Source organism: Parasteatoda tepidariorum, chromosome 11, assembly GCF_982258835.1.
Source record: "Parasteatoda tepidariorum strain Cologne lab strain chromosome 11, Ptep-v5.0, whole genome shotgun sequence".
Taxonomy (NCBI): domain Eukaryota; kingdom Metazoa; phylum Arthropoda; class Arachnida; order Araneae; family Theridiidae; genus Parasteatoda; species Parasteatoda tepidariorum.
This window is the reverse complement of record NC_141765.1, coordinates 73,932,073-73,957,712: the sequence shown is the minus strand read 5'-3', so window position 1 is coordinate 73,957,712 and position 25,640 is coordinate 73,932,073. Positions and strand designations below refer to the sequence as shown.

The window sequence follows — 25,640 nt, the reverse complement described above, 5'->3', positions numbered from 1 at the left end:
GGAGCGGACAAAGTGTTTCGCCGCTTCTGAAATTTTGACGCACTGAAAATAAAGTGCAGTCAAGTCCAGTAATCAAAAAAATTATCAACTTTAAAGCTATTTTCCAAATAGAAAACTTTATTTTTCCCTCAAATTAAATTGATAGACCGAAAAATTTAATTCACCCTTTCTGAAATTTAGACATTTGTGAAAATAAAGTAAAGTAAAATTGATAATTTAAAAAAGAAATTTTTTTTTTTCAACTTTGAAGCTATTTACCTCATCGAACAGTTTATTTTCTTCTGAATGTAAAGTGAGCGGACAAAAAAATGAGCTTTGCATCTTCTGAAATTTAGACATTAGAAAATTAAGTAAGTCAAGTAAAATTGGTAATTTTAGAAAGAAAAAAAATTATTTTAATCCAAGTAAAATTGTCAATCTCAGTAAATTTAGTAATCATAGTAATTTGTGAAAAAAGTCAAGTAAAATTGGCAATTTTAGAGAAGAAAAAAAAAGAACTATATTTTATTTTTCAATTTCGAAACCAAAATTCAGCTTCGCATCTCCTGAACCCTGCCTGTAGCAGAATTCTTTCGAGCTATCTGCGACAAAACTCTCTAGCTCTAATACCTTTCTGCAATATGATTTTAATAATAGCAAACATATATGTTGTTAATTAAAAATAATAAAAGAGCTAATTTAAAAAAAAAAAAAAACAGCGCTTAAAATAAATATATATTTTTTTCATTTGAACATGTAATAATTTTTCATTCTAATATTATGGGTGATAATCTTGCATTTTGATGGAGAGGAAGGGAACTAACAAATCATTTCCTTCTTCGCATTTTGTAAATAATCATCACAATAAAAAAAATAATTAAAGATCATAAAATCCGTAGTAGTAATTGCCGAAAAAAGATCGACGACGAAATAATGCGAATCGGTCTCCTCAAATGCTTGTTTCATTTCGAGATTAGATTGTTGAAATAAACATCGTATAAATAATATTGGACATAAAAACTATGGGGAATTCAATAGCAATAACAGCTAAAAATTCCAAAGAATTATTGCTTTAAAACGTAAATATTCAAATGCACTATTCGAATTTTCCATATTGTTTGAAATATATCGGTATATTTAAAATAATAGTGAAAATCAATAACTGCCGAAGACAGAATCGAAACATTGCATCGATTTACGATACTATCGGAATAAATTTGACGCGTAAAAAAGTGATTATCTAAATGCATGATTTAAATATTACGTGTAAATTTTTGTAGAGAAGAAGAAAAAAAATAAATTCTTTTTTATTTCTTTCTTTCTGCAAGAACTCTGCAGCGTTCTGCGAAAATATAGCCGTGTTGCTGCGCTACTGCCACGGGGCTTCTGAAATTTAAATATTCACGAAAATTAAGTAAAAATAGTAATCTTAGGGCGAAAAAAAGATTTCAATATTGAAGCTATTTTGAAAAACAGAATCCAATTTTAAAAAATAGAAAATTTTTTTCTTCTTAAATTGAAGTGAGGGGGCGAAAATTCGCATCTCAGATTTCAAATTCACATCTGAGACTTCGCATCTTCTGAAATTCAGGTATTCACGAAAATAAAGGCAAATAAAATTAGTTATTTTAAAAAGAATTCTTTTTTTCTCAATTTTGGTAAATTTAAATTCAAGTGAAATTGGTTATTTTAGAATTTTTTTTTTTTTTTAACTTAGAAGCTATTTTCCAAATAGAAAACTATTTTCCTCTGAAATTTAATTGAGGGGGTGGGTGGTTTATGTGCTTCCCCTCTTCGGAAACTTAAAGTAAAATAGAATCTGTAATTTCAGAAAAAGAAACTACTTTTTTTCACCTAGTAGCTGTTTTCCACATAGAAAACTCCCCCCCCCCAGACAAAAACTTCTGCTTTGTTTCAATTTCCCTTTCTACAAATTACAACTTTTAAGAAACATTTTTTAAAACCAAAATACATCAGGAAAAAAGAAATAAAGCTGCATAAAATACTAAAACAAGTGTTTAGAAAGCTAATAGCCCCTCATTTTCCCTTCCCTGGATAGAGATATAAATTGAATCCCTCACTGATAAATAGATATATTTTAAAGCATCTTTTGACTTACAACCTCTTTCTTCATACCACCCACAGAGACAAACCCACAGTTATCTGAAAAAATAGATACCTCATTTTACATTGCAATTTATATTTATAAAATTATTAAGACCTTTAAATTTTAATGTTTATGCTTTTAAACAACTTTGTTTTCATTCAAAAATGAAATGAAACCTTAAATTTTATTTTAAAAAATCGCATTTAATTTAATAAAAAAACTGGAAACATTGTTTCGTTGAGAATTATTGAAAATATGTTATCATTACCACATTTATTATTAAGTATGTTATCACGTTTTAAGAAAGTCTTGGGTAAAAATTCGATTCCTCAGAAACTATTTGATCGATCTTTCTCAAATTTTGTGTTTTGCCATGTAAAATTAGATACTTTAAAATAATGTAAAAATTTGTATACCTCACAATTCAAATATTTTCGGCTATTATTAAATAAAATAAAAAATTATTGAATTCATAGACTGAAATAAATTTTTGTCGAGAAATAGTCTTTGGGGGAACGAACTTTACAATTATATGCAAAAATTTTCAATTTGCTTAAAAAGTTTTCAAGGCGAAATACGCAAAAAATAACCAAACATTAAGGAGTCCAAACTTAGGACTGCTCTCCTAACCTAACTATGGGGACCCACCCTCTTTCCCAGATTTCGGCTATATTGGGAGGGGGGTCAGAAAACCGAATTCGTAAAAAAAAGGGCATGTTCATTCAGAGAAAGTACGTTTTTGTGTCCGATTTCCTAACTTAAAATACCGTCTGCACTAAATGATTGGAATATATTCGAGGTCCCTCTCTCGAACTATTGAGCCCGAGAACGTGATGATCCGATCATTAGGTCAAACGTTATTCAAAGTGGTCAGTTTCTTTCCTTTTTGGGGGAGGGCACACTGATTACAACTAATTATAATTTCAAAAAAACGATAAATGTTTGTTTAAATGAGTTAAATTTTTCAACCAATCGATTTAAGGGTTTAATTAAATTAGTATAAATGTTGAGTACAGTTATTAAAATAAATTTCTTAGTTACATGTTATTTTATTATGTTATAATAGCTTTAGTACGTCTACTTTCTAGACTATGCAGCTCAGCATCAATCGAAAGAATAGTTTCGAATTTCGGTCTTAATCATACAAAACTGAAAAATGAACTTGGAGTACTGAGGTCTTCATAAATATTTTTCGTAATCGCATGCTTCTAGAATAAAAAAGTTTAAATTAGTATTAAATGAAAATTGATTTTAAGTATAACGAATAAAATGACTTAAATAATTTTTTATAAATTGTTTTTTATTCACAATAATTAAACAAATTATCGAACTGGATGAATTTAAATTTTCATTTATAATTATTTAATATTCTCTCCAAAATTTGGGTTTCTTCAAAACAAAAAGAGTTTAATGTAAAAATAAATCAAAAACATGATTGATCACTAGTAATATTTTATGTATGTTTACTTATAAATGCTTCATATTTCATGAGATATGGCAAAATGCACACTAAGTAAAATAAACATTAAGGGATCCAATTTTTTAACCAATTTCCTGAACAAATTATTGGGACTAATATTTGCCTGATCGCAGCTACCTCCAACATAAACGTAAACGTCAGAACTTCATAAAAGTCAGAAATTTGAAATCGTCGGAAAAAAAGTTATGCTTATTTAGAGAAAGTACATTTTTGTGCATGATTTCGTAACTTAAAATATTGTAAGCACTTATTGATTAGCATATTTGAAGTTACCCCCTCAAACCATTAAAATTCAGTCTTAAAATATGAAGATTCGATCATTAAATCAAAAGAAATTCAGGGTAGTCAGTTTTTCTTTGCACTGCTTGCATTCCATAAATGAAGCAGGAGTGCAGAAAATTTTCAAATCCCAATATTTCCTCAAAACAATTTTCTTGTGTCCAAATTTCCACCCATTTTTTATTTTTATTTTTTATATATATAGCTCAATATTGTTTTCAGATTTTTTTTCTTCTTCTATTTGTAATTACAAGAAGCATGCAATTCCAAAAAAGGAAAGAGGGAAAGGAATGGAATTAAATGAAATGGGATAAAATGAAAATTGATTTGAATAATGAATAATATGATTGTTGAGTATTTTTTTTATTAAGCTAATCGTTTTTGCATTTTTATTTACAATAATTTAACAAATTTACAGATTGGGTAAATTTTAATTTTATACATTTTCTTTATATAATTATTTAATATTTTCTACACCAAAATTTGGGTTTTTGAAGATTGTCAAAACAAATAAAAAGTTTAATATCAAAATAATTCAAGAACATAAGTGTCACTTGTAATTTTATGTATGTTTATTTATAAATACTTCTTAATTATAATAAGCTAATAGTTATCCTTACATTGAAATTGTGCGTTTTTGACACCTGTCTAAAGCTATGTCAAAAAAGGGGTTTTTGACATAAAGGATAAAACCATAGTTAAAAACGAGTTAAACCGTCAACTGTCAAAAAATTGCTAACTCTGCCTTGGGAACATGGGTGAAATTTGCTTACATAAAATTTCACCCATGCCAACCAATATTTTTTTATATAAAAGGGGAGAGTGTTTACTTAAAGCAATGAAAAAGACGATTGATTACATTTCCATCATTGGACCATTAGGAGAATAATTTGCAGTAAATGCAATCTTAAAACTTTCTTTTAGTTTCATCTTATTCAGTCTTAAAGTTTATTAAAAAGATTGAAATCCTTTAAAATACTAAGAACTTGCACTCTTGATGGATATCAGAAATTTTTAGCCGAATCAATTAAAATTTAGAAATTTGGCATAATTATTAGAAATAATTAAAACATACACATTTGATAAGGGTCATTCCACACTATTTTAATTGAGGTGTTGATGTTCAACCAAAAATGGATAATTTAAAAGAAAAAAATTATAATTCCAAAAATGATGCCAGATTAGAGGGTCCTTAAAAATATGACCAGGGGTCTGTTTAGAAAAAATTTGGGTCCATTAACGGACCCTCCACAAAATATCTTTTCATAAAAACGGACCCTTCACAAATTCGTTTATCTTATCTTCATTATTGTTTTGTTAATTAAATAAACCATTCCGGGGGGGGGGGGGTTAAAGACTGTTCCAGACAAATGAAGTTTCCTTAAGTTTTAAATTCCAAATGTAGTATTCTAAGAAAATATTTCTACTTTTACAAACATTGTGTGCGCATTCTTATTAATATTAAATTTTAATTTTTTTGTGAATAAATAATTGATCAATTTATATTCATTCATAAAATTAATTAATAGAATATTATGTAAAATAAAAATTAATTTCTGGCAATTTTTTAAATAAAATATTATAAATTTAAGAATTTTTTAAGTTAACTTAATGCGTAACACATTAAAAGTGATACATTACTAAGTTGTGTTATTTAAAATACGTCAATTGAAATTATTAAAAATGAGAGCGATTTTGTTTCAATTATTCGTCTGAAATGAATATTCTGTGTTGAGCAGTATAGGCTAAATACCAAATATTTGTACGTTGCATCTCTAATGTAGTAGCAGCAACTGTTGAGCAGAATCTATGTACAATTCAAAAACTTGAAAAGGTTTTTAGCAATTTTTGCAATAACAGGACCCTATTTGCACAAATTCACAAAAGCGGACCCTGGTTGAAAGAATGTGACTTAACGCTTATTTTATATTCACAAATTACGAATAGTTTTTTCACAATTTTACAAAAACAGGACCTTTCACAAAATGTCTGGACAGACCCCTGATGACATAATATATTCTAATTATATGACATAATATATTCTAATTATAATATAATAGAAACACTATCCTTTATAAAAAATATATAAATTTTATGTATTAATTAAATTTCACATATGAATATAGGTTTCTGACATTTCCGACATTTTTGACAGTGAGGTTTTTGACGCGACGGTTTAAACCATGGTTTAAACTGTCAAAAACTGTCACATGTCAAAAACCTGCCAACCCTGAGCTTTTAGTTAAATTCATGTTTCTTAAAAAGTCTCTCTTCTTTACTGTTGCTAGCTCAATAGCCAAAATTAAACAATAAAATTTGAACTATGATAAATAATTGTCACTAAATTATACCCCTTTATCAAAAAGCATGATTTTGTGATAAGGGGAGGAAGGATGTTAAAAATATTCATAAAAATTTAACATCATTTATGGACAGCATTAAATTTAGAGTAATGTGGCTGACAGAGTACAGAATAGGTACTAAAATTTTTTTATTAATTCTAAGTGAGAAAAAAAAAGACACATTTCAAGATTAAACTATAAAATGTCCACTATTGACATTAACTAAATAAAATTCTTTTAGAAACATGTTTGTGACAAACTATTTAATTGAATGGCGAATTTCATTTGAAATTTAGAGAAAAAACTACATTTGTGAAGGCACTAACGATGTCTGTTACAACAAATCTTTACTAAAAAAATAAAATATGTAAAAAAAAAAGAAAGGCTTCTAGCTCAAATTAAAAATACAGTCAATTCGCTATAACTCGAAGTACGATAACTCGAATATTACTATAACTCGATTTTTTTAAGGGGTCCCGACCCTTTTATCTTCAATTTCATGTTAATTATTCTCGATTACTCGAACTTTACTCCCTTTAACTCGATTTTTTTGGATCTTTTAAAGCAAGAAAAAAAAACTAGGAGCTGATATCTTGCCCCTTCCTTTGCAACACACGCAATGTCTTTCGCACTCTTCATGGAGGAGCTAAAGCTGTCCCTCTTGAAGTATGTGAGCAGTGGTTAAATGAAACGTTACCAAATTTACTTCAAGGATACAGTTAAAATGATGTTTTCAATATTGATGATATGGGTTTATTTTTTAAATGTCTTCCAAATAAGACTATGATGTTTAAGGGTGAAAAATGCTCAGGGGATAAAATGAGCAAGGAACGTTAGACTGTCCTAGTTGAAGGAAATGCGTCTGGGACAGAGAAATTGCCCTTACTTGTTATCGGAAAATACCGAAATCCCCGATGTTTCAAAAATGTAAAAACGTATCCTTTGGATTACAAGTCTAGCAAAAAGTTTTGGATGACATCAGTTTTATTTGAAGACTATATAAGAAAATTGGATCGTAAATTCTTCGCTAAAAAAAGAAAAGTGATACTTTTTATGGATAAATGCACAGCGCATAGTGATCTACCTAATTTGAAAGCAGCAAACCTGCAGTTTCTCCCGCCAAACACAACAGCAAAGTTGCAGCCGATGGACCAGGATATCATAAAGTGCTTCAAACAGTCTTATCGTAAAAAAAAATGATCTTAAATATTGTAAGCATTTAGAAGATTTGTAATTAATAAGCATTAATTAAATAATCCGACAATATTTTGAAAGACCAAAACCGAAACTAACGGTAAGTCGAACTTCCGATAAGTCGAAGTTTTTCGTCAGTCCTATCAGATTCGAGTTATCGCGAATTCACTGTATTTAGCAAAAGATTTTAATCTTTTAAAGAAAAAACAACATTGAAATAAAAATGTACGAAACACAGTACAATATATATTCTATATACACACACAAATGTGGCAAAATGCTCCATTACTAAAACAGTGAATTGGCCCGCTATCGAAGCCTAATTTTTCCAGGAAAAATCCAATTGTATAAGCTAGTATAAGCAATTTTTTCATGAAAAAAAAACTGAATTTCACCAAAAGATAGCGTGCTATTTCAAATATATTTTAGATGCAAACTTACTAAATATAAGAATAAGATATAATATATATATACTCAAAGAATATTGCTTGATTATTACCAAAAGGATTAATAAAAGATATAGTTAGAATAACTATACAAGCCATTCCCTGTCAATAAAAGTATAATGAATTGCAGAATGATGAATTTACTGAAATTATTCAATGTAAAATGTAAAACATAATGTGATTGGTCTTAAATTATAAATAAACACATAATTTTCTTGAAAGCATTTCTATAAGCATTGAATATATTCACGAAATGAAATGTACTTATCTCTTTGTAGCACACAGTATATTCATTTTTTTTAATACATGAATTCTTTATACATTTTACATTGTAAAAAAAATTAACAACTTTTATCTTATTGTGCTTCCCACTTTTGAAATCACTGAAAAAAGATAAGTTTGAAACCAAAGTTAGCTTGTTTTTAAAATAGACAGTTTTATCTGGTTTAAACAGTCATGTCAAAAACGCATATTTTGGTGTAAGAATAGCTGTTAGCTATTACAAATATGAAGCATTTTTGAATAAACATACATATAAAATTACAAGCGATCAATCAATTATTTTTATATTTAACTCTCTTTTTGTTTTGAATATTATTGTCAAAAACCCAAATTTAGGCCGAGAAACTATTAAATAGTTATAAATAAAAATATAAAATTTTAACTTATCAAAGTAGTTTCTTTAATTATTGAAAGTAAAAATACAAAATCAATTAACGCTCAATCACCTTATTCATTGTACGTTATTTCGTTTAATCCCATTTTAACTCCTCCTTTGCCAGAAGCATGTGATTTACAAAAAAGCCCTTTGTACTCCATTTTTCAGTTTTGCACGAATAAGATGGAAATTCGAAACTATTATTTCGAGTGATGCTCAGCTGCCTAGACAAGAATGTACACGTACTAAAACTATTATAACATTCTAAATTAACATGCAATTAAGAAATTTATTCTAATAACTGTATTCAATATTGATAGTAACTTACTTAAACCCTTTGAATGGTTTGGAAAAAAAAATTAACTCGTTCAAACAAACGGAGTTACCAAATTTGTTTTTGCTTAGACTAGAGGTTTGTTTAAAGACCAATCTACTGCGGTTGATTTTCCGATCAAATGCTCTGAATTCTTAATGGATTTCAGATGTCAAACATCTTTAAACAATTCATCAAAGGTCCTCTTCTTTGGCCTAAAGAGTTTCTTCACCTCTTTTCTGAGTCTATGGTACTCCTCTGCACTATTTCTTGCGTTTGCTTGTATATGTTTACACACAACATTCTTTTTATCATTAGCAACGGCACAATCAACATCATACCAATCCTTTACTGTTTCTCAGTTACTTTACCAATCAAGGTATTAGCAGCGTTACAGATAGTGTCTTTTATAAATTTCCATTTATTTTTCACAGTACAGTCACAATTCATTATATTCAACTGTTCCTTTACGTTTCCGTTATATTCAAGTCTTATTCTTTCATTTTCCAGTTTATCACAGTCATACTCTCTCAACGTCTCTCGCTTGAACTTTTTTGCGTTAAATAATCTTGATCTGACTTTAGCACTAATCAAAAAGTGATCTGAATCCACATTAGCCCCACGAGAAGTTCTCACGTCCATCAAGTCTTACTAATGTCTTGCATCAATTAGTACGTGATCAATTTGAGTAGTATAAGTGCCATATGGGGAAGGCCAAGAAGCTTTATGAATATTTATACGTTGAAAGGACGTGCTTCTTATAATCAAATTATGCGAAGTGGCAAAATCAATTAATTTGTGTCCATTATCATTGTATTATGTAAACTAAATCATCCAGTTACATACGTAAATTTCCCTTCTCTACCAATTTCAGCATTTAGATCCAAATTATTCAACAAAAAATAAGCACCTTTTAAGCACTTTTCAAGCACTCATAAAATTTCATTTTTAAGCACTTTAAAAAAATAAAACTAGGCATGGTTGGAAAGTTTTTGACAATTGACGGTTTTATCTTGTTTTAACCGTCATGTCAAAAAAAAAAACCCTTTGGCATTGTTTTTGACAATTATCAAAAATCATTAAATTTAGAATCATGAAAAATGAATGCCGTTTTCAGACGCTACGGACTGCCAATACGCCAAAATAGATTGGGGTTGAATTAATTGTGAAAACGTTGAATAGAACAATGTGAACTGTGTCTTTTTGCATAAATCGAAGCGAAAATCAACATAGTAAAGGAAAAATCTCATTTTGAAAAAGGGGAAATTAAGCACTTTTTCAAAACACTCAATGAAAGAAGCACCTTTAAAGATTTTTAAAAAACGAAAATTGAAAATAAGCACCTTTAAGGGCTTTTAAAAAACGAAAATCGAAAATAAGCACCTTTAAGCACTTTTTAAAAAAGCTACGCACCCTGTTACATAATATTTTGGACAACTGTAGAAAATTTTGTCTAAATTTTCACAGAAAATTGCCTTTCTTCCTCTGTTTTCTACAGTATAAGAACAGATAATACTGAAATTAAAAACTTTCCCTTAATTCTAGTCTTATTCTTTTGCTTACGATAAAGACAGTGCCCTCAATAGGTTTTTTGGGCTGACAACTGTAAAGAACACTACCATTCCATTTATTCAATGTTCCATTGCCAATCCATCCAACCTCGCGAATGGCAATCAATTCAATATTACATTGTTCTATCAGTTCTAACAGCAAATGCAAAGCTTTAGCTCTATAGAGAGACAGAATGTTCCAGCTTCCAATTCTCATATCCAAATCGTTTCCATGAAGTTACCCAGGATTTTTTTTCAAAGGATTTCGTAATAAGAAGTTTATACAGGAGAGAGGTGTCAACCTTATGCCCAGCCCCCAACCTGCAGCGCCAGTCCCCTGATATAATCCCCCAGGGGCAAGGTGTCCGGTTATACCCCCAGACACTGGGTACCCATTTTAGTCGCCCTTTACGACATGCATGAGCTGCATTGGGACTTTTCACTTTAAAGGAAATTATTAGTAGGTTTTTCGGCGTGATTTCACATATTTTCATTACGATGTTATTAGGACACAAAAATTTCCAAAAGCCCACTTAAATAATCATTTTTAGACGTGCACTGTGTTTTCCAGTTTGATCATAAATCCAAGTGACGTTTAGATAGTTTTTTGTCATTTATAACTATTAATTTTTAAGTGGTTTATAAATTCTAGATTAAATTATTATATTACGACTCGTGAGTTATAAATCGTGCATTTAATTAATCACTTCTTGCCATACTCAGTTTGCGCCGATAGCATTGTAAATTTTAAAACCATTTTTTGGCAGTTTCTACGATGCATTCTCATGTTTTAAAAATTCTGATTTTTATTATGACATGCGAATTTTAAATCAGCGCTCTTTACTAATTTCAACGCAAATTTAATCATTTTTTTACATTTATTGCAATACTTTTTTTCGTGATTTTTACGATCCCGTTACTTTGAGTATGATGTTAATACGACACACAAATTTAAAAAACCACTATTTGATACAATTTACTTGTACATATTTCATGGTAAATATAAGTTATTTCTTCGTTTCGGTAGTTGGTATCATGCATTTGGGCGTGGTATTTAGAGTACCGATATTTAACATATTACTGCACCATGAAAAATTCGAAAACTTGAGGCAAAGGAGTTTTTAAACGGCTTACTGCTTGAAATTTATTTTGTTTTAGATTTCTTTTTAACTTGTGTGATTTTTTAGGAAGAAACTAAAAAGAAAACGTTTATTATTTAAACTCTTAAAACTTATAATAATTCAAAAAGTAGAAATAATATCTGAAAAATAATAGTAAATAAATATTGAATTTTATTCTGCACTATAATCGATTTGTTTAAACATTATAAAGTTTCCTTAATAAAAATATTAAATACAAATTTATGTCACTCTATAAAATTAATAATAACGTATAACGCTAAAAACTTTCTTCTTTTTTTTTTGCACTTTCATTCTATAAGCTCAACAGTTTTTTTGGGGGGGTTAGAATTTATACTCCCCCCCCCTCCAATATTTCATATATATAATAAATTATTGCAAAAAACGGAAGGAGTTTTTTTTTTAAAGAAAAAAGGGTAAAATTATTTAATTTTCTGCAAATATGTTAACTGATAAAAAAAAAAAGTTAAGAGTTTAGTACACTAATGTTAGCATAAAAAGTATCATATTTGCCGCCAACATGACTAAATATGCGTGCGGCTCTTTGTTAATCTACTTGCTGTGCAAGTGGCCCTTCACTCAAAAAGGTTGTGCACCCCAAAGCATTATAATAATAATTAATATTACATGGGTAATTGTAACATGAAGTGAAAAAACCCTAAAAATTTTATACGCAAAAACTAGATATCAATCTATATTCCATACATGTTTTATATTTAATATAATTTTTTAAACTAAGATTTATAATTAAATTACCTACCAATTAAGCATATCACACCTTTATAGTAATTCTTTTAAGAAAAATCTTAGCTCTTAGTCAAGCGATATTTGATTTTAATATTGCATGAATATGAATCGCGATATTGAATTTTAAAAATGAGAAAATATAAATCACAAAATTAAATTTATAGGTCGCGTGCATACGCATCACGATACATCATATTTACATCGCGTGCATACGCATCACGATACATCATATTTACATCGCGTGAATACGAATCACGCATCATTTTTAGAACACGTGAATACGAATAACGAAATTAGATTTTAAACTTACGTGAATACAAATCACGTAATTTGGTTTTAAAAAAGCGTGAATACGAATCACGATATTGATTTTAAAAACTCGTAAATACAAATAGCAATATTGGATTTTTAAATTGCGTGAATACGAATTAAAACGAGTAGCTTTTAAATCAGGTAAATACGAAAATCGTAGTAGTAGAATACGATTCGCGATATCAGAGGATTCCGAAGCATTTCCAAATATCCCAAACAGCGAAAATCCGTCAAACCATAGAAATCAAATTGGTAAATCTCCGCCTATAGTCCGACGTCTCGGTAACTGGGCATTTATATTTTATAACCGTCGTTGAACAGCCGACCCAATTTTTGCGTCTCCGACTATGTTCAACGCCGTAGCCTTGTAATCTTGAAACCAATCCAGAAGACAAGGGAATTCCTGGATAAAGTATTGGGAGAAATTCGCCTTCGTGGAGGACTCTATGGAGCTAACCCGCATTTGCGTTACATGGAGAGGAAAATCACGAAAACCTCCCACGGTTAGCCTGGCGGCAAGGGGACTCTAACCCATGTTCCGTCTACCACTGAGGACGTTTCACGTCAGCACTATGGTCGGTGCAAGCCAGATGCTTATCATATCAACCGGTCATCGCTGGCATTCGAGCCCGGTTCACCCCATTGGAAGGCGAACGCTCTATCCCCTGAGCCATAGCGGCTCTGGTAACGGGATTTGGCGAAAATTTGGAAATTGAAATTTTAGATTACAAAATTCCGTGTAAATTTAGACCAGGGGTCTGTCCAGACATTTTGTGAAAGGTCCGTTTTTCGTGAAATTGTGAAAAAATTACTCACATTCTTTCAACCAGGGTCCGCTTTTATGAATTTGTGAAAATAGGGTCCGTTATTGCAAAAAAAAACTTTTTCAAGGAGTTTTTAAATTGTAAAGATATACAAGATTATGCTCTGCACTGTAAAATTATAATAAAAAAATTTAAATTCTTAAAAATAAACAACAATTGCTGCTTCTAAATTAGAGATGCAACATACAAATATTTGGTATTTAGCCTATACTGCTGAACGCAGAATATTCATTTCGGACGAATAATGGAAGAATCGTCTGCCGAAGACAAAACTTAATTCGTTTACATCCATCTTTCTTGTTATCTGCCCTGGAAAAGGTTTATTCGATTAACAAAATAATAATGAAAATAAACAAATTTGTGAAGGGTCCGATTATAAGAAAAATCATTTTGTGAAGGGTCCGTTTTTAAGTTAAAATATTTTGTGAAGGGTCCGTTTTAATGAAAAGATATTTTGTGAAGGGTCCGTTAACGGACCCAAATTTCTTCTAAACAGACCCCTGTAGATGTATTCTAAGATTTTGAGTCCGCTCACCACTATTGGTCTTTGAAAAGCGGGGAATTTCATGAAATTTGCGGAAAAATCGCATGTTCCTAGACACGGAAGGATGATACAAAAACCCCGGGATTTTGGGTTACACCTGGAACGCAATCACCCCTGATATTATTCAAAAACTGCAGTTATATTTATTTTTTTTTAAAAATCCTTTGTGAAAAAAGAAAGAAGTCTCGCAGAAAGTTAATACAAACAAAATATATTTACTCCTTAATTTAACGTACTGTTTTTTTCCGGCTGACAACATTTAACGCCTTTGGAAAAAATTTCTTCGTGTGTAGGACCGTACAACCTTTTTGAGAGAAGGGCCACTTGCACATCAAATCAAGTAACGAAAAGCAGCACGCGTATTTCAACACGTTGACGGCAAATATAGCAGTATTTATTCTAACATTAGTGTTCAAAGCACTAACTTTTTTACCACTAGACTAAGTAAGCTAAGAAAGATATTTGCAGAAAAATAAATGCTTTTAATTAATAGAATTCATTCAAGAATGAAAAAACTAATACGGTTTTTATAAAAAAAAATCCATCTTTATCAAATAGATCTATCGAAAATAAATATTAATAAAATAAAAAAATGAATAAATATTGAAGAAAATAATTTTTTTATCATATCACGCAGTACAAAAGTTCAACAAAAAACTGCAATGCTCACAGAATGAAAGTATAAAAAAACTAACACTTATTAAGTAATACAAATTCAAATTTAATATTTTAATCCAAGAAAATTTATACGGCTTAAACAAGAGCCAAAAATAAAAACAAAATATCTTTCAATAAAAGATTCAATACTTATTTAGAAATATACTCCAGATATATATTCTTTTTTTTAAAATTATTAGACATTTTATATAGTAAATGTTTTCGTTATTCTCTTTAAAAAAAATCACTTCAGCAGCAAAAAATTGAAATCAAAATTACGAAGTATGAGCAGTTCAAAAATGCCTCCACTTTCTGAATTTCTCACGTTGCAATAATATTGTGCATTAAAATTAGGGATGTCACAAGTATTCGGCCCTTTAGGCAAAAATTCAGTTGGCCGAATGATCGGCAGAATATTTGACATAGTAATTTTCGGATTTTTTTTTTTTACTATTATGAAGCTTACTTTTTTTTTCGAATTTGTACTAGATGTAATAAAGAATAATTTAATTCTATTATTACTATATTAGATATAGTGTATTATTAGAAATAGTTTTTAAGTATATTTGTTAAGTTCTAAAATTCATGTGCAAATGGAGACAAATGGAAAAAAGAAACTTGAAGAATTGTGAATAATTAGATCAAAACTCTTCAAACTTTGTTATAATAGTTTTATTAATTATAGCCGATTTGTCATTTAGTAAGACACTCTCAGTTCTTAAAATTGAGAACGATTTTTCTTTTTTTTTACCATTTCTATTATTTTTTTGTTTTTATAATGAGTGTTAAGGCAACGTTTCAGATAAAATATTCCTTTTTTGTAATTTTTTTCCTGTAATATAGATAACCGGTAACATAGAAAACTGATTTTCAAAGTTAAAGTTTTATTATAGGAACTAAGAACATTGTATTTTTTTTTTTTTTTTTTTTTGTAATTATCTTTCTTTAAATCAGTATTTTCATTATCATGACGTAAAAGCGCTTCTATTAGACTTTATTCCTCACTTTTTCTTAAAAATATGGTAATTGGAAAACTACCATGTTCAGCTTTTAAATTATTTTTCGAAAATTAAGATTAGATTTCTATATTCTCTGTTTTGCTTTCGTATATAATCTTTCGTTTTTATGATACAGCGGCATTTTTAAGAGCTTTCTGACAGGCTATATTTTTCAATGTTATGTGCTGTTTTAAGCTGCTAAAAAAATGCCGTTATCTGGCTCTGTATATATGGTATTCGGCCGATTTTTCTGCTGAATATCCGGTATTCGACCAAATCACAATTCATCACCACATACGACCAAATCACATTTGTCACCAAAAACAAGATTGAAAAATAACTTCGATATACAATAAAGTTATACCGAAATAAAATTGTATCAAAAAGTGATTATATAAATGCGCAATCAGAAATTTGCGTGCCGTAATAACATTGCAGTTAAAATAAAGGGATCGTCATAATCACGTGGAAAAATATAGAAATAATTACAATTGTTGTTGTTGTTGTTACTTTACGTCGCACTAGAGCTGCACAATGGGCTATTGGCGACGGTCTGGGAAACATCCGGAGGATGATCCGAAGACATGCCATCACAATTTTGATCCTCTGCGGAAGGGATGGCACCCCCGCTTCGGTAGCCCGACGACCTGTGCGCGAAGTCGAGCACTTTACGGTAGCACAGTTTAACGAGGACCAATACCGCACACCCTCGGTCCCTACGCAGACTGAGGAAATAATTACAAAGAAAAAAAGATGTAAAATTACTTAAATTTACAATGAAATTAGCACAGTTAAAGCGCTTTTAAAATTGGAATTTCCTAATAAACATAACGGAATTATCTATTAAAACTACGTGGAAATAACTGAATAACTGCCGAAAAAAATTTAAAAAGAAAAAATTGCAAAAAAATAATGAAGAAAAAAAATCCCTCTAATTTACCACGAAAACAGCATAAATATAGTGCTTCAAAAAGTGATTATTTAATTGGGCGTAATGAAACACGCCCGTCGTAATAATATCATAATAAAAATACGGGATTTTCGAAATCAGGTAGAAAAGCGAAAGTCACCGCTAAAAAATTGTCTAGATTTACGATAACATCAACTCAAAACGAGTAAAAAAGTGATTTAATGGCGAGATTCAACTTCAAAATTTATAATAATATCGTATTAAAAATATACTTAAATGTGCGATTTGAAACTCACGTGTGGTAATAATAACGTGAAAATACGGGATTTCCAAATCACGTAGATAAGCGTCTAAATAACTGTTTTATAAAATATCATTTAGATTTACGAGAAAAAGAATTTTTAAAAAAAAGCGTGCGAAAAAGTGATTATTTAAGTGTGGGATTCAATTTCGAGATTCATAATATCATATTAAAAATATAAAGATTTTCAAAACTATGTGAAAATACAATCCCTAGCAACAATTTTACCTTGGGCTCAATATGGGCCCTATATGAACATAAACTGAGGAACCAAGATTGGGATGTCAAGATTCTTAAATATTGGTCCTCTATAGATCCAATATCGGTCTATATAGGGGCAATATTGGCTGAATAATGAACCTAAAATATCAGAAGAACCTGACAATACTATTGAAGGCCGATATAGGTTGTAAAATATCGGGGGAAGATGTCACTTCTATATAGGTTCAATATCTGAAAATAACACGTCTTTGATCCTTATTGAGCAAAGATTCGTGAATATTGGTCCCATGAGGACCAAAGTTATTTTGCTGCTAGGGATGTAATAACTGCCACATAATAACCTGGGATTTATGATGAAACCGAAAGATATGAATCACATCAAAATTTCCGGAAGAAAGATCGAAACGCCAATTAGATTTATGATGAAATCAGTAAATACAAACCTAGTTAAAAAATTACCACTGAAATTACTATATAATCTGCAAAAATTCAGCGTGTGTCCAGGGGTGATTGTGGGCCCAACTCAAAAATCTTGAGTTAAATCATTCAAAAAATTCATATCTTCATAAATTTAAATCATTGAAATATTCAAAACATGATATTTATTCTAAATGTATTATAAGCAGCATAATTTAAATGAATAATTATGTGTAAGTTGATTTTTATCTCTAAACACATTTATTATTCTACCAGAAAAAATATTTACAAATGAAAGAGAAACCGAGTAAAAATTCTAGTCCTAATATTTTTAAATAAAATATAGAAGAATTTTAATATATAAATGTGATTGATGATTTCTTGAAACTTCTGGACTTTGGATTTATAATTGCTATTATGTACGGCCATTTAATTAGTGATAGCAACATTTATCTTTTAACATTAAATTCATAATTTTAAAAATTTATTCTTAAATTTTCTGCCAACCATGCTGTCAGAATTAACAACCAGCTGTCAGAATTGTTCATGATTTATACTTTTCAAAAATGCACCTTTTAAACCAGGCAACTAAATACAATTAAAGAACATCCTCTTTCACATTCATTTAGAAATACTTATAACTCTCATGTACTTTATCAAATTCCTATAATCCAAATAATTTACGCAATAAGTGTAATGTTCATACATATTGCACATAATTTGTTTTCAAGGCAGTAATGTAGATTTTTGATCATGCACTTTCTTTTCAGATATATAGTTCTCTAAGAAAAATTTTGGTTGCAGAACTGATTATTGAAACATGTTACATTTCAAGTAAATTCCTTTTAAAAATTTACAAATACTAAGTTACATTTCAAAAAAATATACTAATCATTTCAAAGAGCAATTGGTTTGTGAATTAAAGAAAATTGCTACAGCACAAGAAGGCCCCATTTGAACAAAACAAAAATATTTTTTTTTTTTGGGGATGCCCCTTCACAAACCCAGTTTTATACTTTATGTGGTGACCTGCCAACAGGGTTGGGTTTTTGACGTCAAAAAGTGGTTTTTGACATGACAAGGGTATAATACTGGTTTAAACCGTCAAAAACCCGTCAAAAATGTCAAAAACTGAAGTTTGCCAAGAAAATATATAAACTTCAAAACTACCAGCAGTTGCCATGCATTATATTGAAATTTAATTATACTATAGGTAATCAGCAGGTTTTAAAATATTGTTTAATTAAAATTAAGGTAAAATAACAGATTTAAAATCTCAGAAATTTATATTCAAATGCATGTGCAGAAAAATTTTTGCACAAAAATTGTTTAAATATTTATATTTAAATTTTTTTTTTTTGATACTTAAGAAAATTAAAAGTTTATTACTATGCATTTTTGACATATAAGGAACATATAACTAATATTTATAAGGAACTTACAAGTTATGTTGTATAAATACAAACTTGATATAAGATACAAGTGTATAAAAAAATTTTTTTAATGTTATACCGAATATCTTTATTATCCAGTATGTTAATTTGAATTTAAAAGTAGTTATATTTATGAATAATGATAAATATAATTCATATTGTTTATTATATTTATTTATAATTATTACACTTATCATTTTAAAACAATTTTTATCTCTTAATTTTTTTTTCTCCACTTGTATTAAGAATATAAATAATGCATATCTTGAAAGCAAGAAGTAATTATTCAACAGCTGAATATTTAGATATTCAACAAAGCTATATCATCAGGGGTCTGTCCAGACATTTTGTGAAAGGTCCGTTTTTCGCGAAATTGTGAAAAAATTACTCACATTCTTTCAATCAGGGTCCGCTTTTATGAATTTGTGCAAATAGGGTTCGTTATTGCAAAAAAAAAATTTTCAAGGAGTTTTTAAATTGTATAGACATACAAGATTATGCTCAACACTGTAAAATTATAATTAAAAAAAATAAATTTTAAATAATAAACAACAATTGCTGCTTCTAAAATGCAACATACAAATATTTGGTATTTAGCCTATACTGCTGAACGCAGAATATTAATTTCGGACGAATAATGGAAGAAACGTCTGCCGAAGACAAAACTTAATTCGTTTACATCCATCTTTCTTGTTTTCTGCCCTGGAAAGGGTTTATTCGATTAACAAAATAATAATGAAGATAAACAAATTTGTGAAGGGTCCGATTAAAAGAAAAATCATTTTGTGAAGGGTCCGTTTTTAATTAAAAATATTTTGTGAAGAGTCCGTTTTTATGAAAAGATATTTTGTGAAGGGTCCGTTAACGGACCCAAATTTCTTCTAAACAGACCCCTGATCATATTCAGCAAAATGAAATTCACAAGTATTTGGATAAACTAAATTTCTAGCATAGTAAATGAATAGGCTGAATATACTGTAAATCGACACTAACTACTCTGTGTATTTAACAGAAAGCACTTAAATTTGTATTGTCTTATGTTAAAAAGATTATTAAGAAGATTTAAGAGAATATTAAAAAGATTTTTCTTTAAAAGAAGATGTCTAATGTACAAAACTGCTATTGTTTATCTTTAAAAATGTCTAATTTTTAGTATAATCTATACTATACACTAAATTTGGTTATGAATAAATTTCTTAATAATATCACTGCAGATTTTCAATAACACATGAAAATGAATACATAATATTACAAAAGATGTGAGTTTTCAAAAGTACAAGATTTTGGTTACTATTCAAAATATAAGTGTTTCTTCAAAATTTTAAATTTTTTTTTTCTAGAACATATTTAGAAACACTATTCTTTAAAAAATATATAAATTTTATGTATTAATTAATTTTCACATATGAATATAGGTTTTTGACATTTTCGACATTTTTGACAGTGAGGTTTTTGACGTGACAGTTTAAACCATGGTTTAAACTGTCAAAAACTGTCACATGTCAAAAACCTGCCAACTACAAATCAACACTGCCAGTCCGGTATCCCCAGCAAAGAAAAACACAAAAACTTATGCTTTGTATTCTCGTTTTGATTATTCGCTGAATTTTACATACATATATTAATGATCTGCTTATGTTATTATCGTTGCTTGTTTAACTATATGATATTTATTATTATTCAAAACTGTTTATTATATAAATTTTATTAAAAGTAGTACATGTTTTTCTCAAAAACCGTACCTCCACAAACAGGTGACCCAGACGTGATATGAACTCGTCTACACCAAAAGTTATGCCCACTTTCATTAATGGTTCTCATTGAGCAGTTGACTTGCTATTTCTAACTGCATCATTGCCCTCCTCGCGTTATAGCTTCTTAGTCTCTCACATAACGGGATCCTGCACACACTCAACTGGAATGCTAAAGCCACACAGGAGAGACCACACACAACAGTGAATTTAATACAGCTCTAGCGACAAACGCTCGGAAACTTAAACTTAATACAGCTTCAGAAGCACTCAAAATCTAGCAAACTTAATACAGCTCTCCCAATCTTTCGGAAATAAGGCAACTAGTAGCATCCCTTCATCGAATATGATTCCTGATAAAATTCTGGTGGGTGAGTATTGTGTCAAAACTAACACTACAATTATAATCATCATTTCACTAGTACATAAGACATACTATTTCTATTCAATATTAAGGTACCTTTTGAATGATGAAGGTTGACCTCCTCCCAATTTTATATACAAACAAAAATTAATTATCTGTTACTTTCATTGCTTGTCTATATATTATTATCCAAAACTGTTTATTTTATAAATTTTATTAAGAGTAACATGCTTACTTATTTCTCTCAAAAATCGTACTTCCACACTTTAAAATGAATGCATACTGTGAGTATTTAGAGGTCCACTAAACAAACAATTTGCTTTTCTTACACTCTGAAAGTAAAATCACTAATAGGCGAAATAATATAAACATTGTCAGCTCTAAGATAAAAATTACATTTTCTTTCCTTTTTTTTTTACATTGAACCAAATAAAACGCATACTTACACAACAATATAAACATAAATTGTTACTACAAAGCAATGAAAAGCGCTTACGAACCCTTCATTTAAAAAATAAACACTATTGACCGGATGTAAACAAAAGGTGAACAATATTATGTAATCAAATCTTTTAAGAATAACTTTTAAAAATATTATCAGTTTTTAATGCTAATGAAATTTGAGATTATTGTTTCAAAATCTTGTTAAGAAAAAGTGAGATTTCTCCTTATTAATAGTTTCCTCACACATTGCTACAGGGTTAACATAATTCTTTTCAGGACCCCTTTCCCTACCCCCTATCGCCTGAGACAAAAATAAAGCGAGTTTCCAAACATGCTGATATACTAAAGGATAGGATTAGGAAGGTTCAAAGAGAGAAATACACTATTTGTTTTCACTTACCTTGTGATTTTGGCTTCCTTGGCATTTTCTAAATAGTTCACCTCCAAACTTTTGACATTCTTGCCTGCATTTTAGCCAAAGCCTCCATGATGAATATGTCATGTTGAGGCCATGTGATCCGAAATCCAAGCTTGATTGGCCCACTGCGAATCTACACTGAACGGCGGTAAGAATCGTATTCCACTATAGCACCTCAACACACTGATTAGTAAACAAGAAAGAAATAAACACTGGTACGAAAGAAAACTATCATCATTTAGCGAAAAGATAAAGTATCCCTCTAAGACATTGTTAACTAAAGCACAACGAACAAGTTTTGAGAGTTCTCTTCTGCTCGTTTCAGCCTAAGGCTACGACTGTGCCCATTTCAACGGACGGGGGAGAGAGGGAAACGACCTCCGACAGGGTTGCCAGCTCCTTGTTATATTTGTTGCCAAATCCAGCTGATTATCCAAACACAAAGTGATAAAGCGACCTTCACATATGGTATGCTTTCACCAAGCTTTGCGCATGCGCAAAGCTACCACGTCGTCATCGTTGCCAAAAGCTATTTACGCCGCGGACTGACGCCGATTTTTCGGCTAAAAACCGAACTTTCATCTGCTACTTTATGCAAGAGATAGACCAATAGGAGGTTAGGAAGAGGAGTTCGCGTTTTAACCAGATACAATCGAACATGATATGTTTTTTATTTCCTAAACATACTTGTTTACTATTATCTGGTAACTATGATATATTTTCATAAATGCTTTCTTTATTAAAGGATTTTCCTTTGGAAAAATTTTATTATTTTTAAGTTCCAATACTTTTTTGTAACGTTAAACAGGAAGCAAATTTCAGAATTTATTTTCTTTTTTAAAACTTCTTGATTTTGAAAAAGTGCTAAAAAAAATTTTTTTCCAATTCAAATTGTGGGCAAATTTAACAAAAAATTAATAAATAAAATTGAGATATTAAACTGCAATAGGTTTTTAATCCGCAACCAATTTTCTGCATTTTTATGGTGCACGTTTTAGCATTAATTATAAATATTTGTTATTTAGTTTCAAATTAAAAAAAATACATCTTTATTTTTTACACCTTCCTTTCCTTATTTTTTTGTGTTTATTTTTTTATTTTGATTATAAATTTTAGTTCACTGATATATTAATCTCGCTCGTTTGGTAATTAATTGAATATAAACTTTGTTCATCCTCTACTGTAAGCTTCAAATATGCATATGATTCTTTTATTTCAAATTTTCATTAAGTTAATAACCAAAATCGTTTGCATTGGTGACTTACATTTAATATTTGTAAAAGCAGATGTTCATTTAAATAAAACAGAAAGTTATGTCCCCATAAGCGATTAACAGTTATTTAATACTTCTGTGTCTGATTGGTTGTTCATTTACATACGCATACGAATGTCTGAAGGGGCTCGGCCTAGCACAGCTGAAATCTAGCGGAAAAGTTTGCTTTCTACTTCAGTCTGAAGATATATGTGATAGCCGCTTTACAAAATTCATTTAGTTCCCTTAATGAAAGTATAAACGAATTCGGAAAGAAAATAGTACATAAAAGCAGATCCCTTAAGAAAATTTAATATATTTTTGAGTTGTTGAGGTATATCCCAAGTAGCACCTAATATTAGATAACCAGAAGGAAAACAGAAAATCTAACTTGCACAACTTTCTAATATTAGGAAGATACAAAGGGTGGCTTTTTTCTCTGCATTATACAACGTTAGATTCAATACAAACTAATATTATCTAGCATTCGCCTTAATATAAATTTTCTATTGGTTTTTATGCTATATAATATTAGATTCTACAGGTTCTGTTATTATCTTGCTTCGTTTTTTTTATTTTTGGAAAAAGTAAGCGGAAGATTTGGATGTTAGTTGAATAATTCGGTAATATAATTTTATTTAATTTTCTGTATCGTTGTGAAGCAGTAGAACATAGAACAATAGTTTATAATGTCATTCCATGCATTATTTACTTAGCAATACTTCGCGAGCAGGTCGTCGGGCTATTGAAGCGGGGGTGCCATCCCCTCAGCAGAGGATCAAAATTGTGATGGCATGTCGTCGGATCATCCTCCGGGATGTTTCCCAGACAATCGCCAATAGCCCATTATGCAGCTCTAGTGCGACGTAAATTAACAACAACAACTTAGCAATACAGAAATATTAAATAAAATTGTATAAACGAATTCTGCTACCATCCATTTTCCTCCCACTTACTCCAAAGTATATCTGTGTTCAGCTGTTTTAAGCGACAATGAATGAATTTCGGAAAAGTCTGGGTTTTGGCTTGTATTATCGGTCTTCTTGCTTCGAATTATCATAGATGTGTACTCTTAGGAAGAAAAAAAACTCAATTAGAAAACTCACATTTCACAGAAAGATTGCCGAATCCCGAAATCCCGAAATGGCCGAAATTTAGAGAACATTGAAATCCGTTTAAATCTCATCACCGATGAAATATCCGACAATGAATGAATTTCGGAAAAGTCTGGGTTTCGGCTTGTATTTATTGATTTCTTGCTTCGAATTATCATAGATGGTTGCTCTTGGGAAAATGACCTGAACCGGAAAACTCGTACTTCGCTGCAAAATTTGCCGAGTCGGATCTGAGACAAAATCGCGATATGGACGAAACTCTGATAATGCCGTAATATATTTAAATCTCATCAACGATAAACATCCGGCAAAATAGGAATTTCGGCTTAATCGGGATTTTGGCTCATTTTATCTCTGACGTCTTGTTTCGAATTATTTTAGTTGGTTGCTCATGAAAGAACTACAATGCTGCAATGTTTAAATCTTTCAATATCAAGCTTACAACACAGAGACAAACCCCAACTACGACATTCAGGCTGATTTGGGACTGACTTGACCTACGAATATAAACACACCTTATGCTGTTTTATCTCCTTCTTAAAACGTAATCAAACAATGTTTTCCGTTCGTCTTATACAACTAATACTAAAAAAAAAAAATTTTAAATTTTGACTCAACTTGAATTTGACGAGTGTATGAAATCACACAGACAACGGGTCTGGCTGTGAGGATCGAACTTAGAACTCCCATCTTTCCATCAGTTGTTGTTGTTGTTAATTTACGTCGCACTAGAGCTGCACAATGGGCTATTGGCGACGGTCTGGGAAACATCCCGGAGGATGATCCGAAGCCATGCCATCACAATTTTGATCCTCTGCGGAGGGGATGGCACTCCCGCTTCGGTAGCCCGACGACCTGCGCACGAAGTCGAGCACTTTACTGTAGCACAGTTTGACGAGGACCAATACCGCTCACCCTCGGTCCCTACGCAGACTGATCCAAGTGGTCACCCACCCGCACACTGACCGTACCCAGTGATACTTGACTTCGGTGATCTGCTGGGAACCGTGTCTTAACGATCAGTCCACTGCGGGACCATCTTTCCATCAGACTGTGCAATTTCCTTCTAGCCTTCGCAAAATTGAATCGGCCAGAGAAGAAGTTTCATTTGAGGGGAGATTTGAAAACAAACAGTTTCTTCATAGATCTTCTTGAAGATAAAGAGCTATAGCTGAAGTTATAAAAGAAAATAAATTAAACTTAACATTTTAAAAAACCAAATTTAAAACTATTAAACAATGAATATTTATTTGAAACTTAAATTATTGAATTGGAAAATGTTTTTAAAAAATATATTTTACACTGAAATTCAATGGGTAAATACCAGTATTAATTCCTACGTAAAAAAATCCTAGTAGCACCACACACGAAGCAAAAAGACATCACAGAGGGAAAGATATTAACTTAAATAGTTAAACTCATAAACACTCCCAAGCAAACTATG

At 30.3% G+C, this 25,640-nt stretch overlaps 1 protein-coding gene across 6 annotated transcripts in view; it reads right to left on the bottom strand.

Annotated features, from left to right (window-relative positions):
• The window catches only part of LOC107436381 (BCL9 domain-containing protein legless), a 135,760-nt gene extending 113,370 nt beyond the window's left edge, over positions 1-22,390 (bottom strand). Inside the window, exon 1 of one of the 6 annotated variants that reach the window (XM_043038870.3) lies at positions 21,812-22,390. In XM_043038870.3, coding sequence (XP_042894804.2) covers positions 21,812-21,836 — 25 coding nt within the window. In that variant the 5' untranslated portion in view covers positions 21,837-22,390. Of the gene's footprint in view, positions 1-258; positions 325-21,413; positions 21,660-21,811 lie in introns of those variants that run through there. The other 5 variants (XM_071187697.2, XM_071187698.2, XM_043038871.3 and 2 more) reach the window with 5 other exon arrangements.
• Positions 22,391-25,640: the final 3,250 nt, after the last annotated feature.